Source organism: Coffea arabica, chromosome 2c (assembly GCF_036785885.1).
Source record: "Coffea arabica cultivar ET-39 chromosome 2c, Coffea Arabica ET-39 HiFi, whole genome shotgun sequence".
Taxonomy (NCBI): domain Eukaryota; kingdom Viridiplantae; phylum Streptophyta; class Magnoliopsida; order Gentianales; family Rubiaceae; genus Coffea; species Coffea arabica.
In genome coordinates this window covers 40,409,173-40,431,324 of record NC_092312.1, presented here as the reverse complement: position 1 = coordinate 40,431,324, position 22,152 = coordinate 40,409,173, and the positions used below count along the sequence as shown (strand labels likewise).

At 36.6% G+C, this 22,152-nt stretch overlaps 1 protein-coding gene and 2 long non-coding RNA genes across 5 annotated transcripts; 2 read left to right on the top strand and 1 right to left on the bottom strand.

Moving 5' to 3' along the window:
• Positions 1-6,123: 6,123 nt before the first annotated feature.
• On the top strand, positions 6,124-7,200 carry LOC140035339 (uncharacterized). The gene is made up of 2 exons (XR_011839467.1): positions 6,124-6,337; positions 6,461-7,200. It is a non-coding gene; the product is annotated as an uncharacterized lncRNA (long non-coding RNA).
• A 6,380-nt stretch (positions 7,201-13,580) lies between these two features.
• LOC113727313 (UDP-glycosyltransferase 86A1-like) lies at positions 13,581-16,921 on the bottom strand. Of its 2 annotated transcripts, none has more exons than XM_027251399.2 (3): positions 16,233-16,921; positions 15,036-15,634; positions 13,581-14,802 (listed from the first exon to the last, which is right to left on the bottom strand). In XM_027251399.2, exons 2-3 carry the CDS (start codon positions 15,559-15,561, stop codon positions 13,862-13,864), a joined length of 1,467 nt encoding a protein of 488 aa, XP_027107200.1. In that variant the 5' UTR covers positions 15,562-15,634; positions 16,233-16,921; the 3' UTR covers positions 13,581-13,861. The 2 variants fall into 2 exon arrangements, with proteins under 2 accessions (XP_027107200.1, XP_027107202.1); XM_027251401.2 differs by having other exon boundaries at positions 16,496-16,921.
• A 1,186-nt stretch (positions 16,922-18,107) lies between these two features.
• On the top strand, positions 18,108-21,817 carry LOC140035338 (uncharacterized). Of its 2 annotated transcripts, XR_011839466.1 has the most exons (3): positions 18,108-18,327; positions 20,127-20,207; positions 20,933-21,817. It is a non-coding gene; the product is annotated as an uncharacterized lncRNA (long non-coding RNA). The 2 variants fall into 2 exon arrangements; XR_011839465.1 differs by having other exon boundaries at positions 20,127-21,817.
• The last annotated feature ends 335 nt before the right edge of the window (positions 21,818-22,152 follow it).

The window sequence follows — 22,152 nt, the reverse complement described above, 5'->3', positions numbered from 1 at the left end:
TAAGCCCAATCCGCCATTTGAAGCTTGATCACTTGCCTCTTCAATTGTTAGCAACATCGTGGTAGTCTTGCAAGGATCCTCCATGTCAATTCTTTCAATGTATGGTTTCTCTTGAACTTGGATGGCATGAACTAATGCTTGAAGTGACTCTTTAAACCCTCTTAGCTCGAGCACGTGTCACGGGTCCTTGAGGGACCTTCACAGGGTCTACGTGAATACCATAGTCAGCTTGCTCATTCGCATCAGTTACTGTTCATCATCACTATGCATCCCAAAGTTACTGTTCATTTGAATAAAAAATTCCAAAATATATTTTCTTGTTTGTTCCTTCGTTTGGGTTTCTTTCTTGTAGCGTCTCGGGCTTTGTTGTTAGTTTCTGTCCAAACCTTTTGGTGTTAATTTTTTTGGTTCCTTCACGCTTTTTGGAGTTCTAGTGTGTCAATTTGGTTATTTAATTTCTTGTTTCAGTTGCAAAATTTTTTTTTTCTAGCTGTATTTTGTTGTGAAGGAATTCATGAAACAAGTTAGGATTTCTATATCAACTTTTGTTAGTCATAACTTGTGTGTGGCTATACATACCTAGTTCTTGAATTTCTTGAATCAAATTCTGATTTTTTTTGGAAGTTTCTTGGACTAAACAAAGGATCTTGGAATGATTCTTGAAAACAAATCTTGGGTTTCTTGAAATCTTGAACAGGTTCTTGAAAATATCTTGAAGAATCTTGAATTCTTGGTCACCAATCTTGGGTTCTTGAATTCTTGAAGGTTAAAAGTTGTGGCTGCCAATTTTTGAAACAAATAAAATTCGAACAGCCATGACCACTCTTGAATTTTGATTTGAAAAAAAAAAAAACTCACCAGCTTGATTGAAACTTGTCCGATACAAGCTGTAGAAAAAAATTCCAGCCGCTAAGTCTTTGTTTCATTGAAGTTCTTGGTTGTTGTTATTGACTAGAATTTGATCAACAAACTTGTTGCTCCGGCCATGAATTTTGATCATTAAAACACTTTAAAAAAAGTGTTAATTATTTTTTTGGAAGCTTAAAACTCAGCTGGACAAGAATTAAAAGCAACCGCTACTAGTTTCCTAAACACAAACAGATTTCAATTTCAAGAAGTTCAAAAGATTCAAAAGCTTTAGCAAATCTTACAAAGACTTCACAAGAAGACCTTTTCGAAAGAAATGGAGATATTTCAAAAGAAAACTTTCCAGTTTCGGTTCTAGTTGACAAACAACTTTTGGGAGGTCTTAAATCTTTGTTTAACTAGTAAAAAGGTGGGGAAAATTCGTCCAAAAAAAAAAACAGGCTGCTATTATTTCAAAATTGATACGAACCCGTTCGGAGGTATGAACTCGTATCCCACGTAGTTCCCGGATTTAGACGAAAAAACCAAGTTGGTGCGTGGAGTAACACTCGGATCCCTAACTCTATGAAGCGAACCTTGGACTTAACCTCAACCCACAAACACTCGAGAAGGTGAAACGAAGTTACAAGTCGAAGAACGCCACAATCAAGGTGTGTACTTGATTGATAAGTTTAAGAATACTCTCGAGCAATTCTCAAGTATTCAAAAGGGAATTCTCTTAGACAAGAGAAAAGTGTAAACACTCAAATTTCTAATTTTTTATTCCGTCCTAAAACCGTTGGAAGTGTGGGCTATTTATATCCTTACATAGAGATGAAAAAACTAAAGTAATGTGGAACTAGTCTAGAAATCCTAATGTGAATTGAAATCACTTGTTCCCGAAAGCTAAGAAACTGATTTCGGCCCTTTTGTCTTTGGTGGGCTTGACCGAACCTTATGAGGTCATCCCACAAGTAAATAAAGCAAGGCTATGGACCATTAACACTTTTTCTCAAAAAAAAGCTCAAATACAATGATGAATTAGTGATTGCATTTGTACAAAAGTGAAAATTTGACTATTTTAGTTATATTTATTTCATCATATTAGATTGTATTCAAATAACTTCTGTTTGATTGTTTTTATGAGTTTCAATTGTAAAATTACAATGAATAATAATTTGGTGATGTGTTGATATTTTAGTACTTGACTATTTATTAAAATTTAATTATAATAAAATTGTATAATAAAATTTTATTAACCCCGCGGGTGCCCCCGCGGGGGAAGTGGAGCAAGGCGGGGCGGGGCGGGGGGAGCGGGAGGCGGGGGACGGGGCGGGGGACGGGGTGAACTAATAGGCAACGGGGCGGGGGACGGGGGAGGGGTCCCCCGCCCCAACCCCGCCCCGTTGCCATCCCTATCGCCTGTCCCTCTTGCATTTTGGAAAAAGCCGACTAGATTATATTTTTGATTGGAATTTGGGTTGTAAATGTTTAGTCGACTTTTAATGGTTGTATTTTGGGACCTGCTATATCTTTTGTGAACATGATGTAAGATTTGAATATTTAGTTAAGGAAGCGACTTTTCTTCATTTTGACTTGTAGTATTTGGTAAGTATCATTAAGTTCGATTTGAATTGTCTTGAATCCTGGCGAGAGTTAGACGGGCGTCTCGCGAATATCCTTGGGTTCGTCCTTAAGAGAAGTGGGGGCGTCACAGTGCAGCCCTTTGAATCACATCTATTATCTGTCTTTCTAAGTATGATTACTGTTTAAAGCGTGTAGTTTATTGCCCTTTTCAGTCTTGGTAGGTTTTTTCCCGACAACTGCAAATTTCTGCAATATCATAACAGAGCTAAGAAATCAAGGATCTTAAAATCGCACATTAGACTAAGCACGTCAAGGAGGTCAAACATAATACCGTATAGAAAGGTTTCCCTGTGCAAGTGTTTCCCACGAGATTTTGCACTGCTTATTTGTGATTGAAATGGCAATGCAAGAGAGAAAAACTGAATGCTGCAGCAACGCTGTTTAAAGATTTTATACAGACATAGATATTTGTTTTTGACTTTAATATAATATAAGCTGATTTTTGTTGAGGTTAATAATCCAAAAGCTTGACTGTACAAATATTTCGGTGAAAATGTCACTACTACATCCAAGATCCTAAAGCCAAAACTTTTAGGAATTCGACATCTAGAAATAAATAAACAGAAAAAAAGTAAAGACATCATGAAGGAAATGATTCATTAATTATGGTTTAAATTTTTACCTAATCCCGAAGAGATAAAAGGTTGCAATAAGCATCAGAAAAATTGGAAACACGTAACTGTTACATCATGAGGCATTTTGTCTTAGAATTTAACAATGATTGTACATGTAGATATAGTTTATAAAATTGCTGCAAACAAGATCGACAAAAGATTTAATTCAATACGATAAAAATTATAAATGAGTTTACGTATAGGCTTATATTCAAAGTTTAGTGGATAAGGACGATTTCTGTTAACGTAAAAAAGTGTTCATAATGATACATGCTTTGTTAAAGCCATAGGCTAGATCATACAACTACTGAGACGGACAGAGTTATTAGCTATTGATATCTATGTATTTTTCTTTTTTTATTTGTCAAAATACATTAGAACTCTTTGCTGGGCTTCTTTTTCTACTTTTTTTTTTTTGTCAAACATCATAAATTCACTTCATTCATGAACTTGATATTACAAGATTGGATACATCAGAATTTCTCCCTTTGTAATCCTTTTGTGCACTCTCATGGAGCCACATGGGAAAACACTCTTCCCATTCAACATTTTTAGTTAGCTTTACCGCAAATTTTGCTAAGCTATGTGCACAGCTGTTTCCAGCTCTATGAACAAAAGAAAAAGTACATTGTTCAAACAAACATCTCATATTAGCAATGTCTTCAAGGACAGTAGTTATCCTGGTATGCTGGTCCTTTTCCTTGTTGATCATGTCCACTACCTCCTTGCAGTCAAACTGGAATTCTACTTCCTTCCAGTTTGCATCGTAAGCCATTTGCATTCCCATCCGAATTGCTGCTGCTTCCTCCGCTTGTGGCGTGCTAACTTTTAGTTCAGCTTTTGCCCATGCTTTCATCAGTTTTCCTTCTGCATTTCTAGCCACAGCACTTATGCCTATTCTCTTCATGTTTTGTGAAAATGCAGCATCAGAATTTATCTTTATCTGTCCTCTTGAGGGTGGTTTCCATGGCTCGCTGCTATTTGAGCTTGTTGTTTGTTGAATGAACTTTCCATCTAAACTTGTTTGGGCTTCTATATACTCATTCCATTCTACCATAGCTTTTTGTACTGACTTCCTTGGATCTGCATCTTTTTCATCAAAAGCTTTCCTGTTCCTCGTCTTCCATATTTGCCAGAGGATATTTACAGTTAGCGCTATATGCTCCTTACCTTGTTCCCTCTTTGTTGCGTCTAAAATCCCTTCCCACCATCTTACAAAATTGCTTCTCATATCCTTCAAACCATCCCATTGTATTGGTGCTAGCTTCCAGGTGGTTTCAGCTGTGTTGCAAAAAAACAGCATATGTTCAATTGTTTCCACCCCTTCCCCACAACTTCTACACATAGGACTGCCTTTACCTGTTCTCCTACTTATTTGTTCATTTACTGGTAGGCTATGATGTAAACACCTCCAGATGAAATGCTTTAGTTTGTGTTTTATCTGTAAAGACCACACCCCTTTCCAGATTTTTGAGCTCTGCTGGCCATAGCTCGTTCCCCCTCTATCCTCCTGCATCCTCCCCTTGAGCTGTTGCTGATCTGTACTCATTGCTACATCATAGGCTGACTTCACAGTGAACACGCCTGAATTAGTGTATCTCCAAAACAGTATATCTTGGCAGCCTGTTATACTTAGTGGTATAGCCTTTATCTTCTGGATATCCTCTTCTAAAAACCAACGATCCAGAGTTCTTTGATTCCATCTTCCATCTGTTATCAGTTCATCTACTTTCCTTAAGGTGCATTGTGGGTCTCTTCGAGTTTTTATCCTGCCATCATCACTCCCTGGTACCCAAATATCTTGCCAGATATCGATTGTTGTTCCATCCCCTACTCTCTTCCCTATCCCCTCTTTCAACAGTTTCCTGCTTCCCATTATGCTTTTCCACATCCAAGAAGCTGCTCGAGGTGGATCATTGTTCCAGTTCTGTGGTTGTGCTAGATACTTAGCCTTCATCACCTTACTCACCAGCAAATTTGGATTGGTGAGTATTCTCCATAGTTGCTTGGCTAAAAGAGCTTCATTGAATTTCTCCAAGTCTCTAAAACCCAGCCCCCCTCTACCTTTCACCTGAGACATTTTTGTCCAGCTAGTCCAATGTATTTTCCTCTCGTTCTCCCCCCCATTCCACCAGAACCTAGCTATCATCTGACTTATATCCTTACACAGCACTTTGGGAAGTTTGAAACATGACATGGTATATGTGGGAAGTGCCATTGCCACTGATTTGATAAGAGTCTCCCTCCCTGCTGGGCTTAACAGGTTCCTCTTCCATCCTTGTAGCTTGTCTTTTACCTTTTGTTTGATATAGCCAAAAACCTGTTGTTTTGATCTTCCTATCATCATAGGGAGTCCTAAGTATTTCCCACTTGCAGCTTCCTTCATATTTCCAAGCTCCGCACATATGGATGTGTTTCCTTCATTTTTCTACTTGATGTGTTTATCTCCTTCTTTGTTGTGGAGATGATGTATTCAGATATAGATATTTGTTTTTGCCGTTAAAACAGCGTAACTTGACTTTTGATCAGAATAATAATCCAAAATCTTGAGTGACACATAAGTGTCAGTGAATCATTTGACAGACATAAAAGGAAATTCCCTGTCACATTTAGGATCCTGAAGCCAAAATTTTTCGAGTATGATAAATATTTCTTGAGTTTTAGATTGGCTATAGTGGTAAAGTAAACCGGTATCTGGGTTGGGGGTTGGTGGAATCTGAATCTCAAGAAGATTTGTATAGCTTCTTTCTCTCTTATCTGCTGCTTTGTTTTGAGCCATAGTGGTGTCTCTCTCTCCTTGCCTTGATGACATCAAGAAAAGTGAGCGGTTGATCAAAGTTGTCATTGATCAAAGTGTTCGGTCCCCACTCTTTGTCGTGTATTCTTGATATTTGGTAATAAATGGGTCATGGGACCTAATTTAAAAAGAAAAAAAAAAGCTCTGTGATTACCTCATGATTTTTGGTATGTTTTATACTTTTTTCTGTAAATTTATAAATCAATATCCACATGTTGTTCGGGCCCTCTTTTCTTATTCATCTCCTTTTCAATTTTTTTTTGCCCATTCTCCCTTCCCCTGAAAGAACTAGTGGCTCCGGGTGAAGGAAAAAATGGGCCTCCGGGGAAAGAAAAATTATTAAGAGCAAGCTGTCAGAGATGGTGTGAAATTGACTTCTTCTTCTATCAAATGTTATGATTTATGTGTGTATTCTGTGCACAGAATTGTTAAGGTGGGATTTTCAATATTAATTTGAAGTTTTTTACTTTGAGCTAGAAATTCTTAAGGTGGGATTTTCAATATTAATCTGCTGAAAGTCAGTAGGATTTATATTCCTTTGCCTTTATTGATGCAGAAGATGCTTGAATATGATCCAGCTAAGAGAATATATACCAAAGCTGCGCTTCAACTAGGGGCGTGCAAAGTCGAAAAATTTCGATTTTGAGACCGATTTCGAATTTGGAATTTGGAATTGGTTGAAATTAGGTCGAATTCGAAATATAATTTTTGAAACCGATAATTTCGAATTGGAGAATTCGAAATAGGAATTCGAATTCGGAAATTTGATTTAATAATATTTATATATAATATAATAGTTTTTAACAGTACATATATAATATATATTATATAACATAATAACAATATACATGATATATCTAACAATTGAAATTGCAAAAACCCTAATTATACTCTTCCGCCGCCTCTTCCTCATCATCTCTCCCCTTCCTTCCTCCGTCTCCACCGCCTGACTCACTGTCTCACCTTCCTTCATCCACACCTCCGACTTATTGTGATTTCCTCCTCAGCTTCCTACTTCCTCAGTTTCACCTTCATCTTCACGCCATTCAAGCCCGACAGAGACAGACATCATCAGCCTTCATCTTCAACTATTGTAGTGTAGTGTGGCGTCTCATTCCTCACCTGGGTGGTTGACGCTTTGAACCCATTGGATTGGTAATGCGGAATTGGATTCTTTAATTGCCGCATTTTCTCTGCCGTTTTATCAATCATTATCCATTTGCTGGATTGCAAATTAGTAAACATTAATAATTATTATTATCGTAATTTTACCGACTGGTAGAGATATCCTTCCAAGTTGTTGCTCTTGTCTCTCGTATTTTGTCCGCATTTACGTTTCTTTTCTTGGACGCTTGATGGCATTCTGCTGCAACTCGGAGACAACATCTAGAATCTGCGCTAGCCATAGGAAATGATATGATGAGTGTATGACTGGCTTAGCAATTTGGGGTTAATTTTGTTTGGAATATGGTGGTTTGTCAGATTACTTGTTTTTTTTCCTCCCCTACTACTGGATTCATGCTTTATTATCTCCCCTGCTACTGGTTTTTCCGTTTTTGAACAAGAAAGGAAAAAAAAAAAAAAAAAAGGAATTGGGTGAATTCGGAATTCACCGAATTTCAAATTTAATTCGGTATCAAATTCGAAATTGGAATTGACTATTTCGAAATCGAATTTGATTGAAAAAATTTAAGTCAAAATTTTGAAAAATTCTAATTTCAAACTTTCAATTTATCGATTTCGATTTCGATGCACAGCCCTATCTCCAACATCTTTGTTTATCACCTTGGAAGATTCTCCCAAAAGGTTGATTCTTTGACAATCAACTCACCATGATTTTAATTCATAATCTATAAATCAAGGAAACTGTCATCATCTGGGGATTGAAATGTCAAGTCAGATCGACAACTACTGCTCTATCTTTAGTTCTCATTCTTTTTCCGTTATTTCAGATTGTTTAAGCAAGTGTTTGGAATCAGTATATGCTATCACCAGAACATGTTAATTATTGTTAAATCACTGTCACCCTTTTTCTTATTCTCGAATCCTCTCTTCTTGTTTTGTGCGTCGGCAATTTCAAGTTCACGTGACGCGTGAGCCTGATTTCAAACAAAGCGATCGTTTTCAATTTGGAATTCCAATTGGTGTTGAATTGAGCTGCCCAATTATTTTGACTAGGCCATTTTTTTTTACTGGATTTGGTTATTTAGTAATTTAGAGTAATTGCTGTGAATTCTTTCCAATTGGAATTGCAATTGCTCTTGAATTCAGTGGTGCACTTTGAGCGACGCAATTATTTTGACCGGGACATTTATTTTGATTAGGGTGATAATTCTTGACATGATTCGAAAATACGATTTGAATTTAAAATAAAAATAATGGGTATAAATTTAGTCTTTACGAATTCGGGTCAAAACCAAGTCAAACTTGAATAATCAGCCAAGTAAACAGGTCCAAATTAGATCAAGCACAAGTTGATCCATTAACCCATTTAATGTTTAAGTTTATAATTTCATAAATAAATTGGAGGCATAATGTAAATAAAAGGAAACCACCCAAGGTTATAATTTAGTATTACGAGAATAGAATCATGAATATTATGCGAAAAGATGATATTTTATCTATGGTGGTGTCATAGTTTTATTTTTGTTCATGATTTTTTTTGTTAAAAAAAGAAAAATAAAAAATTACTACAAGTACCATACATGAATTCTAGGATTAGGCTACAATTTTCTATATTCTTATAGAAACTTCATTATACAAAAGTCCAACATACTACCAACGTGAGAAGGCCCAAAAAAAAAAAAAGAAAGAAAGTTAAACTACTTTCTGATTGAGTGACAGGGATTATTAGAGGATTTTTGATTGAGTTGAACTACTTTCTATGAGCTCTCACTTGGACCTGTTTTTCTTTGCGTCTTATTTTGGTCCTAATTTCCTACCTTAATATGCTTTAGATTACCTTAACGTACATTATGAAACTTAGTATGAGCAAAGAATTAAAGTTTAGAATTGCCACTTGAATTTAATTAAGGAAAATTAGCAAAATTTGTCATGTTTCTACTATTGGAAGGGGTTGGGGGATTAAAAATTGGAAATCCTAGAAACGGCTTGAACGAGGTGAAAGCTATGGCGGTTATAATTATCATTAATCAAGTCCAATTTTTATTTTTAGAATGATAATACCCTTGATGGTTGTTTTAGTTAATTTGAATTAAGTCGATAATATTTTAAAGATGCGTAATCTTTCTTTATTTGACACATAAAATATATTTAGTTAATGGATGTCTATCAAAACTTAGTGAAGCTGATAACTTGAACAATTAATATTATTGCATCTCGTGCAAACACTGCTACAGTCGTGAACAGTGCCTATGAACAGTACTCTGTGAACAGAATCCGAAATTTTTTTTTTTTTTTTTTTTTTGCTTTTGACGACTCGACACAAGGTTACGATTTCACTTGGAAGAAATTTAATGGGAGTTAAACCCTTGAAAAACCTGTTTTCAAGAGCGTAATCACACCAAAAAATTTTGACCTCGATCAATCAAGGGATAGGTTAGACTCAACTGATAAAATTAAGAAAACAAGAATCAAAATTTTTTTTTCTTTTAAATCAAAAGGCGGCTAGGTTTTTGGTAGAAACATAAATAGAAAAAACAAAAAAGAAAAGGATATTAACTTGAATCAAGAGCCGAAACTCTGATACCAGATGATACGAACTCGACCCAACAAGAACCTGTCTTGAAGAACCGAATCGATCAGGCAACGGAAGGATCTATCTTGATTAGGTTATGAAACAATAACTAACTTGTTAGACCTAAAGAGAACCCGTCTCCAGAAACCTAGTGGATTGGTTATTGGTTTGAAAAAAATAAGATGATGTGATCATCTTGTCTTGAACACCACAAGTATCCAAGCTAAATACTTGATACAGTTCAAGAAGAAACTCAAGTTCCATCAAAGAACTCCATAAAAGGAGACAACTCTCTTTTTATTAATTCATCTTAACATCATGTATTGAATAGTTAAATAAAGTTGGCTATTTATAGTCTTACGAGACTCTAAAACCTAATCTAAGTTGGAAACAATACAAGTTTCCTTATTTGACTTGGTTTCTAAACTTGACACAACTTCCTAAACAAATTTGAAAGTAATTAACTACTTTCCTAAAACTCTAATTCAACTAGAATAGAAAACTAACTAACTCAAATTGGCTTAACTATGGTCAACATGACCTTAGCCTTTATTCCCTAATTCAAACAACTTGCTTAACTCTCAATTTAACTCTAATTAACAACTAACATTGCTGAAAACCCAATTAAATAAATGATAACAAGAAATAAGCATGGCACGGGGTTGGATCTTCAATGATTCTCAAGCCCGATTGCACCATCAACTATCATTGGAATGTGAAGACTTGTAAAATGAATTTTCTTGGATTTGAAAGGAATCCAAATATTCATGTTCTCATCACTAGGGTGCAATTGAGACTAGTGGTCACATATTACCATGAATTTTATTGAGAAACTTCCCTTGTCCAGTGGATTTGATACTATTTTAGCTGTAATTTGATCGACTAACTAAATTTGGTCATTTCATTCGTATGACACATCCTTTTTCTGCTAAACATGTAGCAAAGAAATTGTTGAAGGAGATAGATAGACTACATGGATTACCAGAATCCATAGTGATAGACAGGGATAAGATTTTTACTAAGGTATTCTGAAAAGAACTCTTTAAATTACTTGTCACTTAATTGTACTACAGTATAGCCTTCCATCCTCGAGTGAAAGGTTCAATCAATACCTTGAGGTGTACCTGAAATGTATGACAAGACAAAGACCACATAAATGGAGCAAATGGATTGCATTAGCCGAATGCCGGTACAACACAAACTATCATAACAGTTTGAAAATGATCCCTTTCCAAGCCTTGTATAGATATGAGCCTAAACACTTACCATTAGGCCTTTTTCATAACTTAGTAATACCTGCAACTAACCATTGGGTTCAAGATAGGATTTCAATCATTAGATAATTTCAATAAAAACTCAAAATAGGATGAAGTTATTTGCTGCCCTTCATCATACAGAGAGAGAATTTCAGTTATTGATAAATACATGCTAACATGCACTACACACATAAATTCTTCCAACTGGATTGATCCAACAGTGAAGAAGGGGGAAGGGTTGGCTTCGATAACAAGAGGAGGGATTGTAAGTAGGAGGTTCAAAACCTTTTACTAACGTATTCTAAAAAGAACTCTTTAAATTACTTGTCACTTAATTGTACTACCATCCTCGCGTGAAAGGTTCAATCAATACCTTGAGGTGTACCTGAAATGTATGACAAGACAAAGACCACATAAATGGAGCAAATGGATTGCATTAGCCGAATGCCGGTTCAACACAAACTATCATAACAGTTTGAAAATGATCCCCTTCCAAGCCTTGTATAGATATGAGCCTCTACACTTACCATTAGGCCTTTTTCATAACTTAGTAATACCTACAACCAACCATTGGGTTCAAGACAGGATTTCAATCATTAGATAATTTCAATAAAAACTCAAAATAGGATGAAGTTATTTGCTGCCCTTCATCATACAGAGAGAGAATTTCAGTTATTGATAAATACATGCTAACATGCACTACACACATAAATTCTTCCAGCTGGATTGATCCAACAGTGAAGAAGGGGGAAGGGTTGGCTTCGGTAACAAGAGGAGGGATTGTAAGTAGGAGGTTCAAAACCTTTCACTTACAAAAAAAAATGAAAGAATTTTATTTTTTTTTTAGTATAGAAGGAGTGAAAATTAAGAAGTGGGAGAGTGGGAAAGGAGACTAAGACCCTGTTTGATAACCCAATTTAGTATTTAAATTTAATAGATTCAGATCTTAATATATTCTGACCGTTTGATAACAAAAAATTTAACATTTGAATTAATTAAATGGCACTGAAGTTTCCAGGCAAAACTTGCCTGCAAAATTAAGTGATAATCTATTCATTTATTACCGAATGTGATATGCTCTCAAATGTATTAGATTTAATACTTAATGATTCAATAATTTAATGGATTTAAACTTCAATTTTACCAAACACACCCTAAATCCTCTTTTAGCCACTAGGCCATGACCCTTTCCAATTTGGCTAATGACAATTCAAATTTATTAATTAAGTAGATTTTATGTCTTTGAGCGATAAGAGGAAGAGCCAAAGAGACAAAGCAGTGAAGAGAGCACACGCAAAACGACAAGTTGGTGATTTAATTGCTTCTGTATCTTAGATGTATTTCAAATCTGAGCTATTATCGATGCTGCCAAGGGATGTATTAAGCGTGATTAGTAGATTATCCAGATGTTAAACAACTTGGCATGTCCTCTGATCGCGAGCATTATTCAAATACATAACTGTACTGTTTGCTTTTCTTGTTACGTATCCAAAAAACTTTAACTAGGGTCCATGGCGCCTTATGGTAAGTGTTTTTGTTGTCAAGCATCCAAAAAACTTTAACTATTCACCAGTCCATAACAAGAATTTTTCTAATGGTTTGATCATTGGCTTTCTAAAAAATTAACACCTGAGAACTAGAGGTGGTAAAATGGGCGGGATGGGTGGGATTTGCTTGGGTTTGAGATGGAACCGAGTCATATGGGTTTGGGCCAAACCTTACCCATATGTGTTTTGGGACTAACTTGGGCGGGATCATTTTGGGATGGGTTTAGATTGATCCCGCCCAATACCCAAATCCATTTCCTACATATTTTTTTTCCTTTAATTCATTTTTTATTTTTTATATAATTTTAATATTTTTGATTTATTAAATTTTTTTTAGTTTCATTAAATAAATATGCAAGTGCTTTATACTCAAGATTCCCACCAAAAATTAGATTAACAAATAAAAGAAAAGATAGATATACAGCTATATTCTAACATATATCAAGATGACCAAGGTCCTTAGGATGTTGAATATTTATCCTGATCATTGTCCAAGGATGACAGATCTAAACTGACTGAAATGCTAGAAATTCTTGTAGATAATGACTAGAAAGACTACTAGATTATATTCGCTGGTATGACTATAAAAATTGTTAAAGATGATTTTTGAATCTAAGACTCCGTTTGGATTGACTATTTTTCCAAAAAATAAGTTTTTCAAATACAATGTTACAGTAATATACAATAACTCAAGAAACATCCCATCCATATTAGTATATCAAATATTTCAAAAAAAAATTTATAGTAAATATTTTTCATATACACTGTTACAATAAAATATTTCAAAAATACCCCCTAAAAACAGCTAATCCAAACGGAGCCCTTGCTATTTGAACCCAATGGGTACCCAAGTATTTCCCACCCTTTCCCATTCATTAATGGGTATAGTTGGGATGTGTCCCAACTTAAACCCAATATCAAGTTATAATACCCATCCCGTCCAAAGTTCCTTTGGGCATGGGCATGGGTAGCCCATTGGGACTTGGGACAAATTGCCAGCTCTACTGAGAACCCTCCTCATAACTCCCTGATGAATACCTGCTTGTCAAATTGTTACAGCATTACAATTGCATTGCAGCTGAAATAATACACTTCCAAAGACTAATGAGATCTTCCTTTAAATTAAAAAAAATAATAATACCATGCCATATCGCCATGTTTACTCTAAACCAAACATTAGGAAAAAAAAAACTAATTTCGTCTTTTGTATCGTAACATATATAGCATATAATCGCTTTATTACCTAGACTTGTGCTATTAAGAATAATCAAACAATAATTCCACATAACCATCGGAGTTGGTTCTGCCAGCTTCAAATTCTAAAATGACAGTTAGAGGAAACAAGGACGTGAGGAGAGGGGAGAAGATAATTTTTTTTTTTTAAAAAAAATTGCTCCCAACCTTCATTGCTTCCGAAACTCAAGGCAGAACGCAATATACCCTTTGTCAAGCATGTGTCAACGAGAAGAAAGGTGTCCGTTAGCAGCTATCCCAACTTTCTCCCGCATTTGGGTCTTGATTTTCTCCACAAACTGATGGAAGTTGCCCTCCGATGATCCATTTGCGGACAGTGCAAGTTCTAATTTCTTTCTGACTTCCTTGATTGCCGCTCTCAACTCATCCAAAACTTGTCCATTCATTAAAAGACTAATTTTCTCCACGACCTCATCCCTAGTGATCGCCTGCTTGTCACAAAGGTTAATTCCAATTTTCCAATCATTGATCACCAACTTACGATTGGTGAATTGATCAGTAACCAGTGGATAACAAACCAACGGCACGCTACACCATATACTTTCCAATATCGAATTCCATCCGCAATGAGTTAAGAAACCCCCGATCGCAGGATGTGATATCACCGCAATCTGGCAACACCACGGTACAATCAGACCACGATCTTTAATCTGGTCTTCAAATCCAACGGGCAAGAAATCAGTTTCATCGGAGCTGACAATGTCTGGACGAACCACCCAAATAAAACTCACCCCACTTGATGAGAGCCCATGGGCCATTTCAAGAATGTCTTGTTTGCTGGTGTGAGCATAGCTCCCGAATGAGACGTACAAAACTGACCCATCAGGCTTATCGTTAAGCCACTGAGTGCAGTCTGACTCAGACCACAAACTAGTTGCTACATTGCCCTTGGTAAAGCCAGCTGGGAAGACGGGCCCAATGGCATAGGTTGGCTGTTTGCGATTAAGGGCTGAGATTGTTTCCGGCTCCAGCTCTTGGATGGTGTTGCAAATTATGATGTCGGCTCTTTTCACATCGTCAAAAGCCTTGTAAATTACCTGGTGCACCGCCGTCCAAATGTCGGTGGCTTGAAGATATGACATCAGGTCTCCGGGCTCGATAGCTTTAACTCCTGGAATGTAATCTATGTTGTCCCTGCGATTCACTAAACCAACCTCCAACCAAAAAAAAAAAAAAAACATTTAATTTAAGCAACGAACAATTGTACAAAATCCGTCTTAGAAAAAGTTAAAAGCTGACCCATATTTTGTTGCACCAAAGGAAACAAGCAGTACATTCGTAGTTAATCAATTGCATAATGAAAACGACGTCATGGAAAGGAAAGCAGCCGGAGGAGGCGAAATTACGTCATGGAAACGATGTCAGAGGAGAACTCACCAGGAGAGGCGAAATGGCCATTTTGCCTGAGGAGGTCCAAGTGGTAATAGAGAGTGAGGACCAAAGCTGGTTCGGTCCAGAAAGAAACATGGACGAGATTATGTTTCCTGGCAATCACAGATCCCCACACGAAGAACGTATCCGAGATCAAGCATGTAGCTGGAGGTTCTGTTTCCGAATTTACTAAATTTCCCACTAGTTCATCGATGTGGGCAGAGAAAACATGTATTAAGCCTTCCACGAATTGATCCTCGTTCAAGGATCGATCAAAAGAAAGCGGGAACCCATCACTGACGGTGGCGTAACGTATGTCCAGACCAGATTGACGGGCTTTGGCGAAAATGTCATCTCTTCTGCTGCCCGTTTGCGCTTTGGAGATCTGGTGGTGCACTGATTGGGTGTTAACAAAAGTGATTATGAAACCTTTGGAGGCAAGCTTGATCGCTAGGTGTACAAAGGGGTTAATGTGACCTTGATAAGGATATGGGATCATAATTGCATGGGGTTTCCGGTATGTGCCGGCCATTTTCCTCCGGGGGACGAGCGGCAGATGGTTGGTGTTGGGTAATGGGTGGGCAGCGGTAGAGGAGCTCGCAAATCTGTGTCAAATAATTGAAGGCAACAGAAAGTCGTTGGTTATTCCTTTATTGGGCTGCACTTGCATTTCTATTTTTATAATGAATGCAACGTTGGGAAATGGGAATTGGAATCTTAGAATAGCATCTCATTGACAAAGAAACAGAAAAAAATGGAATCAGTAAAAGAAAAATTTCTTGTGGACCATGTCCAGCTTGTAAAGCACTAATCTGCAATTAATATCATGCTAAGATATTAATGACCTTGGACATGTTTAAACAGGACATGTATACTCCAAATCACAAGAAGATAAATATAGCTCCCTAACCTGCGCGACACAAAAAAAGTTTTACAATTGCTAGCTCACACAAACTAGTTCCTTGGCATCTTTGATAGGAAAATGGAAGTCTTCAGATTCAAAAGATAATCAAGTAAAAGATTTACAGGAACTTATACCCCATATTCAGGGGTGCATATTCCAAATATCCACTAGCATATATTCTAAAGCAAGAAGATACCTGGGCTAATTTGCCTTTCAATAGTAGCAAAATTGCAAGTAAACAGAATGGATAAGCACTGACACAGCTAAACACAGTAACTAAGGCTTAAAGTTTTACTTACTACTTTATCCCTAGCTAATCTCCACTGTGCATTTCACGAGCAAATGTTTCCAAAAGTCCAATCTTTAGCAAAAATATCACCAAAATTTCACAGATCCAGTAAACCGCTCAATCGAGTAGTCCAAAATTACCATTTAATATACCATCCAGACCACTAATGTACACATCCTCACAAACTCTAACCATAATGAAAAATCAAGTCAAAGCCAGCTACGAAAACGATCAAACAATTCTGAAACCCATTGCCAGAAAGAGGGAAAGAACCCTAATCAAGATGGTGTCGCCGCGGAAAAGCTGAAGCTTTTCCATGCTTTCCGGGTGTAGGGCCACGACGGAGTTATCATCATTGATTGCCTCATCGACAACGAGCCGATTGGGCGACTTCTTCCTCTCTACAATCGGCGTACTGAAATCCCCTTCGTTCCTTTCCTGCAAACCACATTCAACCCACGAGAACAAAGGGAAAAATCATCCAAGAAAATCCCCTAAAGAAAAAATACAGGATTTATTTAACCAAATATAAATGGAGAGATGTGAAAACAACGACAGAATGACAGAATGAGTCCGAAGCTTCAGCCTGGTTACTCATGGCTGGGTGTGATGAATTGGATTGGGTTGGATTGACATTAGAGAGAAATGGTAAATTTGGTTTGGTGGAAATTGGTGTGGGGGAGATCTGAGGATTTGTGGGATTATTAAATACTAAAGCAGGCGAAGATAGCATGGCACTGTTTAGATCGTAAATTATTTGAGATATTTTTACTGTAGCAGTTTTTGTGATGTGATGTATGTGAGATAAAAAAATAATTATGAAGATAAGAAGGTATATTGAAAATTATAATGATGATGTAAGTAAATAAATTTTGACAAATAAACCTCTATCCAAACAAACCTTTCTCAACACCTTAATCTTAATCTTAAGGGAATAAAAGAGAATAAAAGTGCGAATGGGTAATGCTGTAATTTCATCTTCCTCTCCTCCGGTTCAATATTTCAGATGCGCTCAATTTTTCTCTCTACCATTGCAAAACACCGAATTCTTCCAGCCTAGCTATTAAATTTCATCCGCTCCTTTCTTCATCCCAAAAGTCTTACCGACATTGAAATCTATTGATAGATATTGAAATCCATTGATATCCAACACCAGAGTCAAATCTGCTCTCCTCTTATTCTTAATCTCTCCATCAAATATGCTCTGTTGTTCTTCTCTCACGAACTCTCTCCCACGAAAGATGCACTCATTCAATAGCCCTCCACTCAAGTTCTATCCTTATCCCGTTTCACTCTCCACACGACTGTGAGGACCCGACTTATTTTAATCTTATTTTAATGACTTAATTAATTATTCATTCACCCGTTTTCTCCGAATAATTTATTTCAACCATTTTAAATTCATTTATACGAAATAATGTCTCGCTTACATTTTTAAAACGTTTCGTTAGAAAATTTTATTTTTCGGAGGCTCGTTCGGTAAGAAATAACGAGTCTACGTTTTTCGAGGTAAATTCGATTCGAGAGTGTATTAGTCTTGAAGAATTAAGAATGAATAATAATAGACTAAGAAAAGTTAATTGAGGCATTAGTGGTGAATGATTTCAAACAATTTCGCTTTATCGTGCGCGAATCGAAAATTCACGTATATCGAGCCGGAACGGCTAAGTGGAGATTAAGAAACTTATTCTAGACCACTAAGAGTGAATAATTATAATATTAAAGGAAATACATTAAAGGTATAGTGCACAAGTGAAATAAATCCGAGAAAAAAAACGGACACGAAACGCGTGTGCGCGAAACTTTTGCTAGTTGACTTTTGAGACAAACTTTAGCCCCAAGTATCCAAGCTTCCAAGAGAAGATTTAGTTATCAGCTAAACACTCTCTCTCCTCTCATCTTGCTGGCCGAAATTCTTCAAGGAAGAAGAAGGAGAGCTCCACTTCATTTCACCTCACTTTGTGCTACCATTTCTCACTCAAATTCACCACACAACTTCCACTTCACTTGGAGATTCACTTGGATTAGGAAGGAAGCATCATCTCACGGTTTGTCTTGAGGTCTTAGAGGTGTAAAATTTCTGATTTCACTCAAAGGAAGAAGAGGTAATCATTCAACCATCTAATCTTGGATTTAGTGAGTTGATCTTTGCTAGGAAGTTTGTAGCTTCATTGTTATTGTTGTTGTTGGGTTTAAATGGTTGGAGTGGGCTCTATGAAATCCCATCTTGATGATATAGGACTGATATGATGATGATAAGTGTTGTTTGTATTAATTATGTGATAAACAAGATGAGATTTGTTGGAAAAGTGAAAGAAAAGCCAAAGGAATTGCATAGGAAGTTTAGCCGAAAATTTGCCCAGTTTTTCTTGAAGCTTTGGTTCGAATTTTTGATGCTCAAATGACCTTGAATCTGATGTAGATATGTTGTATAGGATGTGTAGAAATTTTCTACCAAAAATCAATTGATTTGGTTGAGTAAAAGTTGAAATTTCGAAATGAAAGGCAAACTGGAAAACGTATTCTGGGCTGATGAACAGTGTCTCTTTAATTGAACATATCTCTCTGTACAGACATCAAAATCAAGTGCCGTTTGTGGCATTTGAAACTAGACATTTGTAGCTTTCCAACAGTATAAAATTCACCATTTAGTTCGAACTGAGTGAACCGTAGTAGTTCACCAAAGTTTCCTGTTCTGTTATGCTATTCTGTTCGAATCACAGTGGTAAGCTGTGTCTTGTCGCTTAAATTCGAACTACCTATGAACTGATTTTCAAAATGACTTCTTCTGATGAAATGTATCCTTTTGAATCTAGTTTCCAATACCACCAACCATTCTCAATTTCAAGTTGTATTGAATGAGATATGGTTCAATTTTCAAACTGCGGTAAAGCTGGAAACCTGGAAAATCCTTCCTTCTTGCTAGCTGACTGGTCTAATTTGATTTGAGACATGTTGTTCCGAAAATTCTAGTGTCAATCACCTACCAAATGTATAATAGTTGTTTCTAGGATCTTGGTTTCAAAAATGGATTGAATTGGGACTGATTTCATTGTGCAAAATATTTTGAAAAGAAAGGAAAGCAAGAAGACAGATTGGCTTTGAAACATTTTACGAATTTCAGTTGTGTTGTTAACTACATTCCCACGTAAGTTTTTGCATGAAATTTGATACAAGGTTAGTCCACATATAGAGGTTTAAGTGTACAAAATTTGGTGTTATTTCAACAAACTTTCGATATCCCAATGATGCTACAAAGTTTGCTTTTCAAATCTGGAAAAATTCTTATTTGTGCCCAAATTCCAGCCGACTTCAGACTATTATATATCAATGTTCAAAAACTCCGAATTTAGTTCCGTTTATCCTGTTTGAAACCTTGTTTGGATTTCTTATTCTGTTACGAATTTCGGAGGCTAGTTCACTTTCTGTGAATTTTGCCGAATTTCCAAAATATGCCGAAAACTAAGACTGAAACTGTCTTATAGGTTCAAGTCAGCCACTTTGGGCTGAAATTTGAATGTCTTTCGTTTATAATCTTGGAAAAATGTCTTTTAGGAACTTTTAGTACTTTGAACCAAGATTCCAACGGTGTAACTTTTCCATTTTTTGACGTGTCAAACTCTAGATTTGATTTTCCAAAGATTGTTGTGCAAAGTTGAAATTAGCCGATTACTTAGAAAATACAATTTCGGGAACTTGACTTCTTTTCTCGATATCGATTGAATGTTTTGAACTCGATTTCATGGAAGATGCTAGTCTCTCTTCGGACTTTAAAACTTCACTCTTGAATCTCGAGTTGAGAGAATTGAAGCTCTCTTTTAAGACTTTGATTTAGTCTAAATGAGTGTGCATCATTTCTTGGTAAATGCATGATTGTGAGTGAAGTTAATTATTATTTGCTCAGGCGTTCAAGGGGACCTTCAAGAGGAACTCGAAGCGGACGTCTAAACACTTGTTTGAGTACTTACTCACTTGTTTTGAATTGGTGAGTGTTCCATATAGGAGTACGTGACTTGAATAGTTTTACGACATGTTTACTCCATGGTCATTATGTGTTTAACTGTTAAGTGCTACCGATAATTGCTCTTATGAACTTTTCCATCGTTTTAAGACGAGTGTGTACTTTATCTCACTCGACCTACTAAAATGACAAATTTCTACCGTTAACCGTGAACTACTTACCGTTTACCGATTTATTTGAACTACTTACCATTTACCGATTTATTTGAACTATTTACTATTTATCGATTTATTTGATTACTTACCATTTACCGATCTATTTGATTACTTACCGTTTACCGATCTACTTGATTACTTGCACATGTTGTAAGCTCTAAACTGAACTGGATCCTGCCCTTGGTTACTAACCTGCTTGAGCCAGGACTGGGCTCGGTCGAGTAGGTTAGAACTCTGGGACACCGTTTCGGTATACTCGAGTATCACCACTGGAGGGATAAGGTGATGGCTAGACAAACCGAGGGGATCTGAAGTTATAAGGTGAAGTTGACCGAAATGGTTCCACTAGAACACCGTATCCTTCAATATCTTTATTTCTGTATATTGATAATTATTTCATGTTAATGTGCCAATGTGTAACCTTGAATCATACATGTATTATGCTCAAATTACTTGATTTAGTAAAACTGTTAGAGTGTCTTGGAACCTCACTGGGCTGTTTAGTTCATTTCATGTTTTTGTTTTCCTTAACAGGGCTCGAGACCGAGAGTGCTCGTGAATAGTACTAAGTTGTTTCCTTTTGGAGACTTTAAGTTGTATTATAGTAGATGACTATGGTACATTTTTCATTGGGTTGTATTTAACCTTGAAGGTTAACTAATTGTAAGTATGAAATGTTTTGGAGTACTTTAAATATATATATTGAAATTATTTGAAATATTCCTAGTTTTGAACCATGAATTGTAGTGAGTCCCGGCGAGAGTTGGGCAGGCGTTCTGCGGATACCCTTGGGTTCGCCGTTGGGAGAAGTGGGGGCGTCACAACGACTGATTCAATCCCCATTATCTTCGCCTCTGCTTTATCTCATGCATCAATCTCTCTGCCTTTTCTTGCCCAATTAGTTACTCTGTAGAGTGAAGACAAGTCACTTGAGGGAAAAATCAGGCGAAAATTTGTGATCGAGCGGAGGGACTCATACTCAATTTTAGTTTACAAGAGCATCAAGAAATGGGAAGGCGTGCAATAGAAACAAAGGCAAGGAGAGAGAGACAGTGAGAAGCTGAAAGAAGGCGTGATTTCAAAAGCACCCCTTTACTGGAAATCTGCAAATCCTGCAAGAGTTGAGGACCACTGCAACTGAAGATTCTGGGAGGGACACATGTCTTACGCTTGTTGGTCAAGTTGGAAGTTAGTTAGCTTTGGAAATGATATAAGCGTGGGGAACTTTTTTAATGAATCATCTTTTGTCATTTTTCCATATTTGGTTGTAAGAAGATTTAGCAATTGCCAATCTCATTTCCCTTTCCCAGTTTTTCTTCATCTCTTTCCCCTTCTTCTCTGAATCCATAATTTCCATTCTTGTATGTTGTTATTGAAGTTCATTAATGAAAGGCTGAATTCATCTTTTGAATTCTCAAACTCTTTGCTCCATTAATTTCCGTTGTAGTTAAGTTCATATTGGTTGCTTTGATATTTCTGCTATTGCTGCAATCTGGTTCTTTACTATCACAATGGCATCAGAGCTCAATTACGAGCCATTGGGATGACAAAATCGCATGATGAGATGTTAAGGAAGGATTTAACTAAACTAGGAAGTGCAGTCAGGATATTTGCTAATAGGAATGATGGTTCGGAACAAGCATTGAGAACACTTGAGCATAGATAGAAGAGCACTGAGAAGACTCTTAAAAATCTGGATAAAAAATATGAAAGTATGATGTCCTTGATGGCCCAGATGATGGCAAAACTTAACA

Bases quoted from the DNA above. Each gene is read 5' to 3' on its own strand.
- LOC113727313 (XM_027251399.2), bottom strand. From the start codon at position 15,561: ATGGCCGGCACATACCGGAAACCCCATGCAATTATGATCCCATATCCT. The intron at 14,803-15,035 runs GTGAGTTCTCCT...AGGTTGGTTTAG, and splicing joins TGGCCATTTCGCCTCTCCTG to TGAATCGCAGGGACAACATA.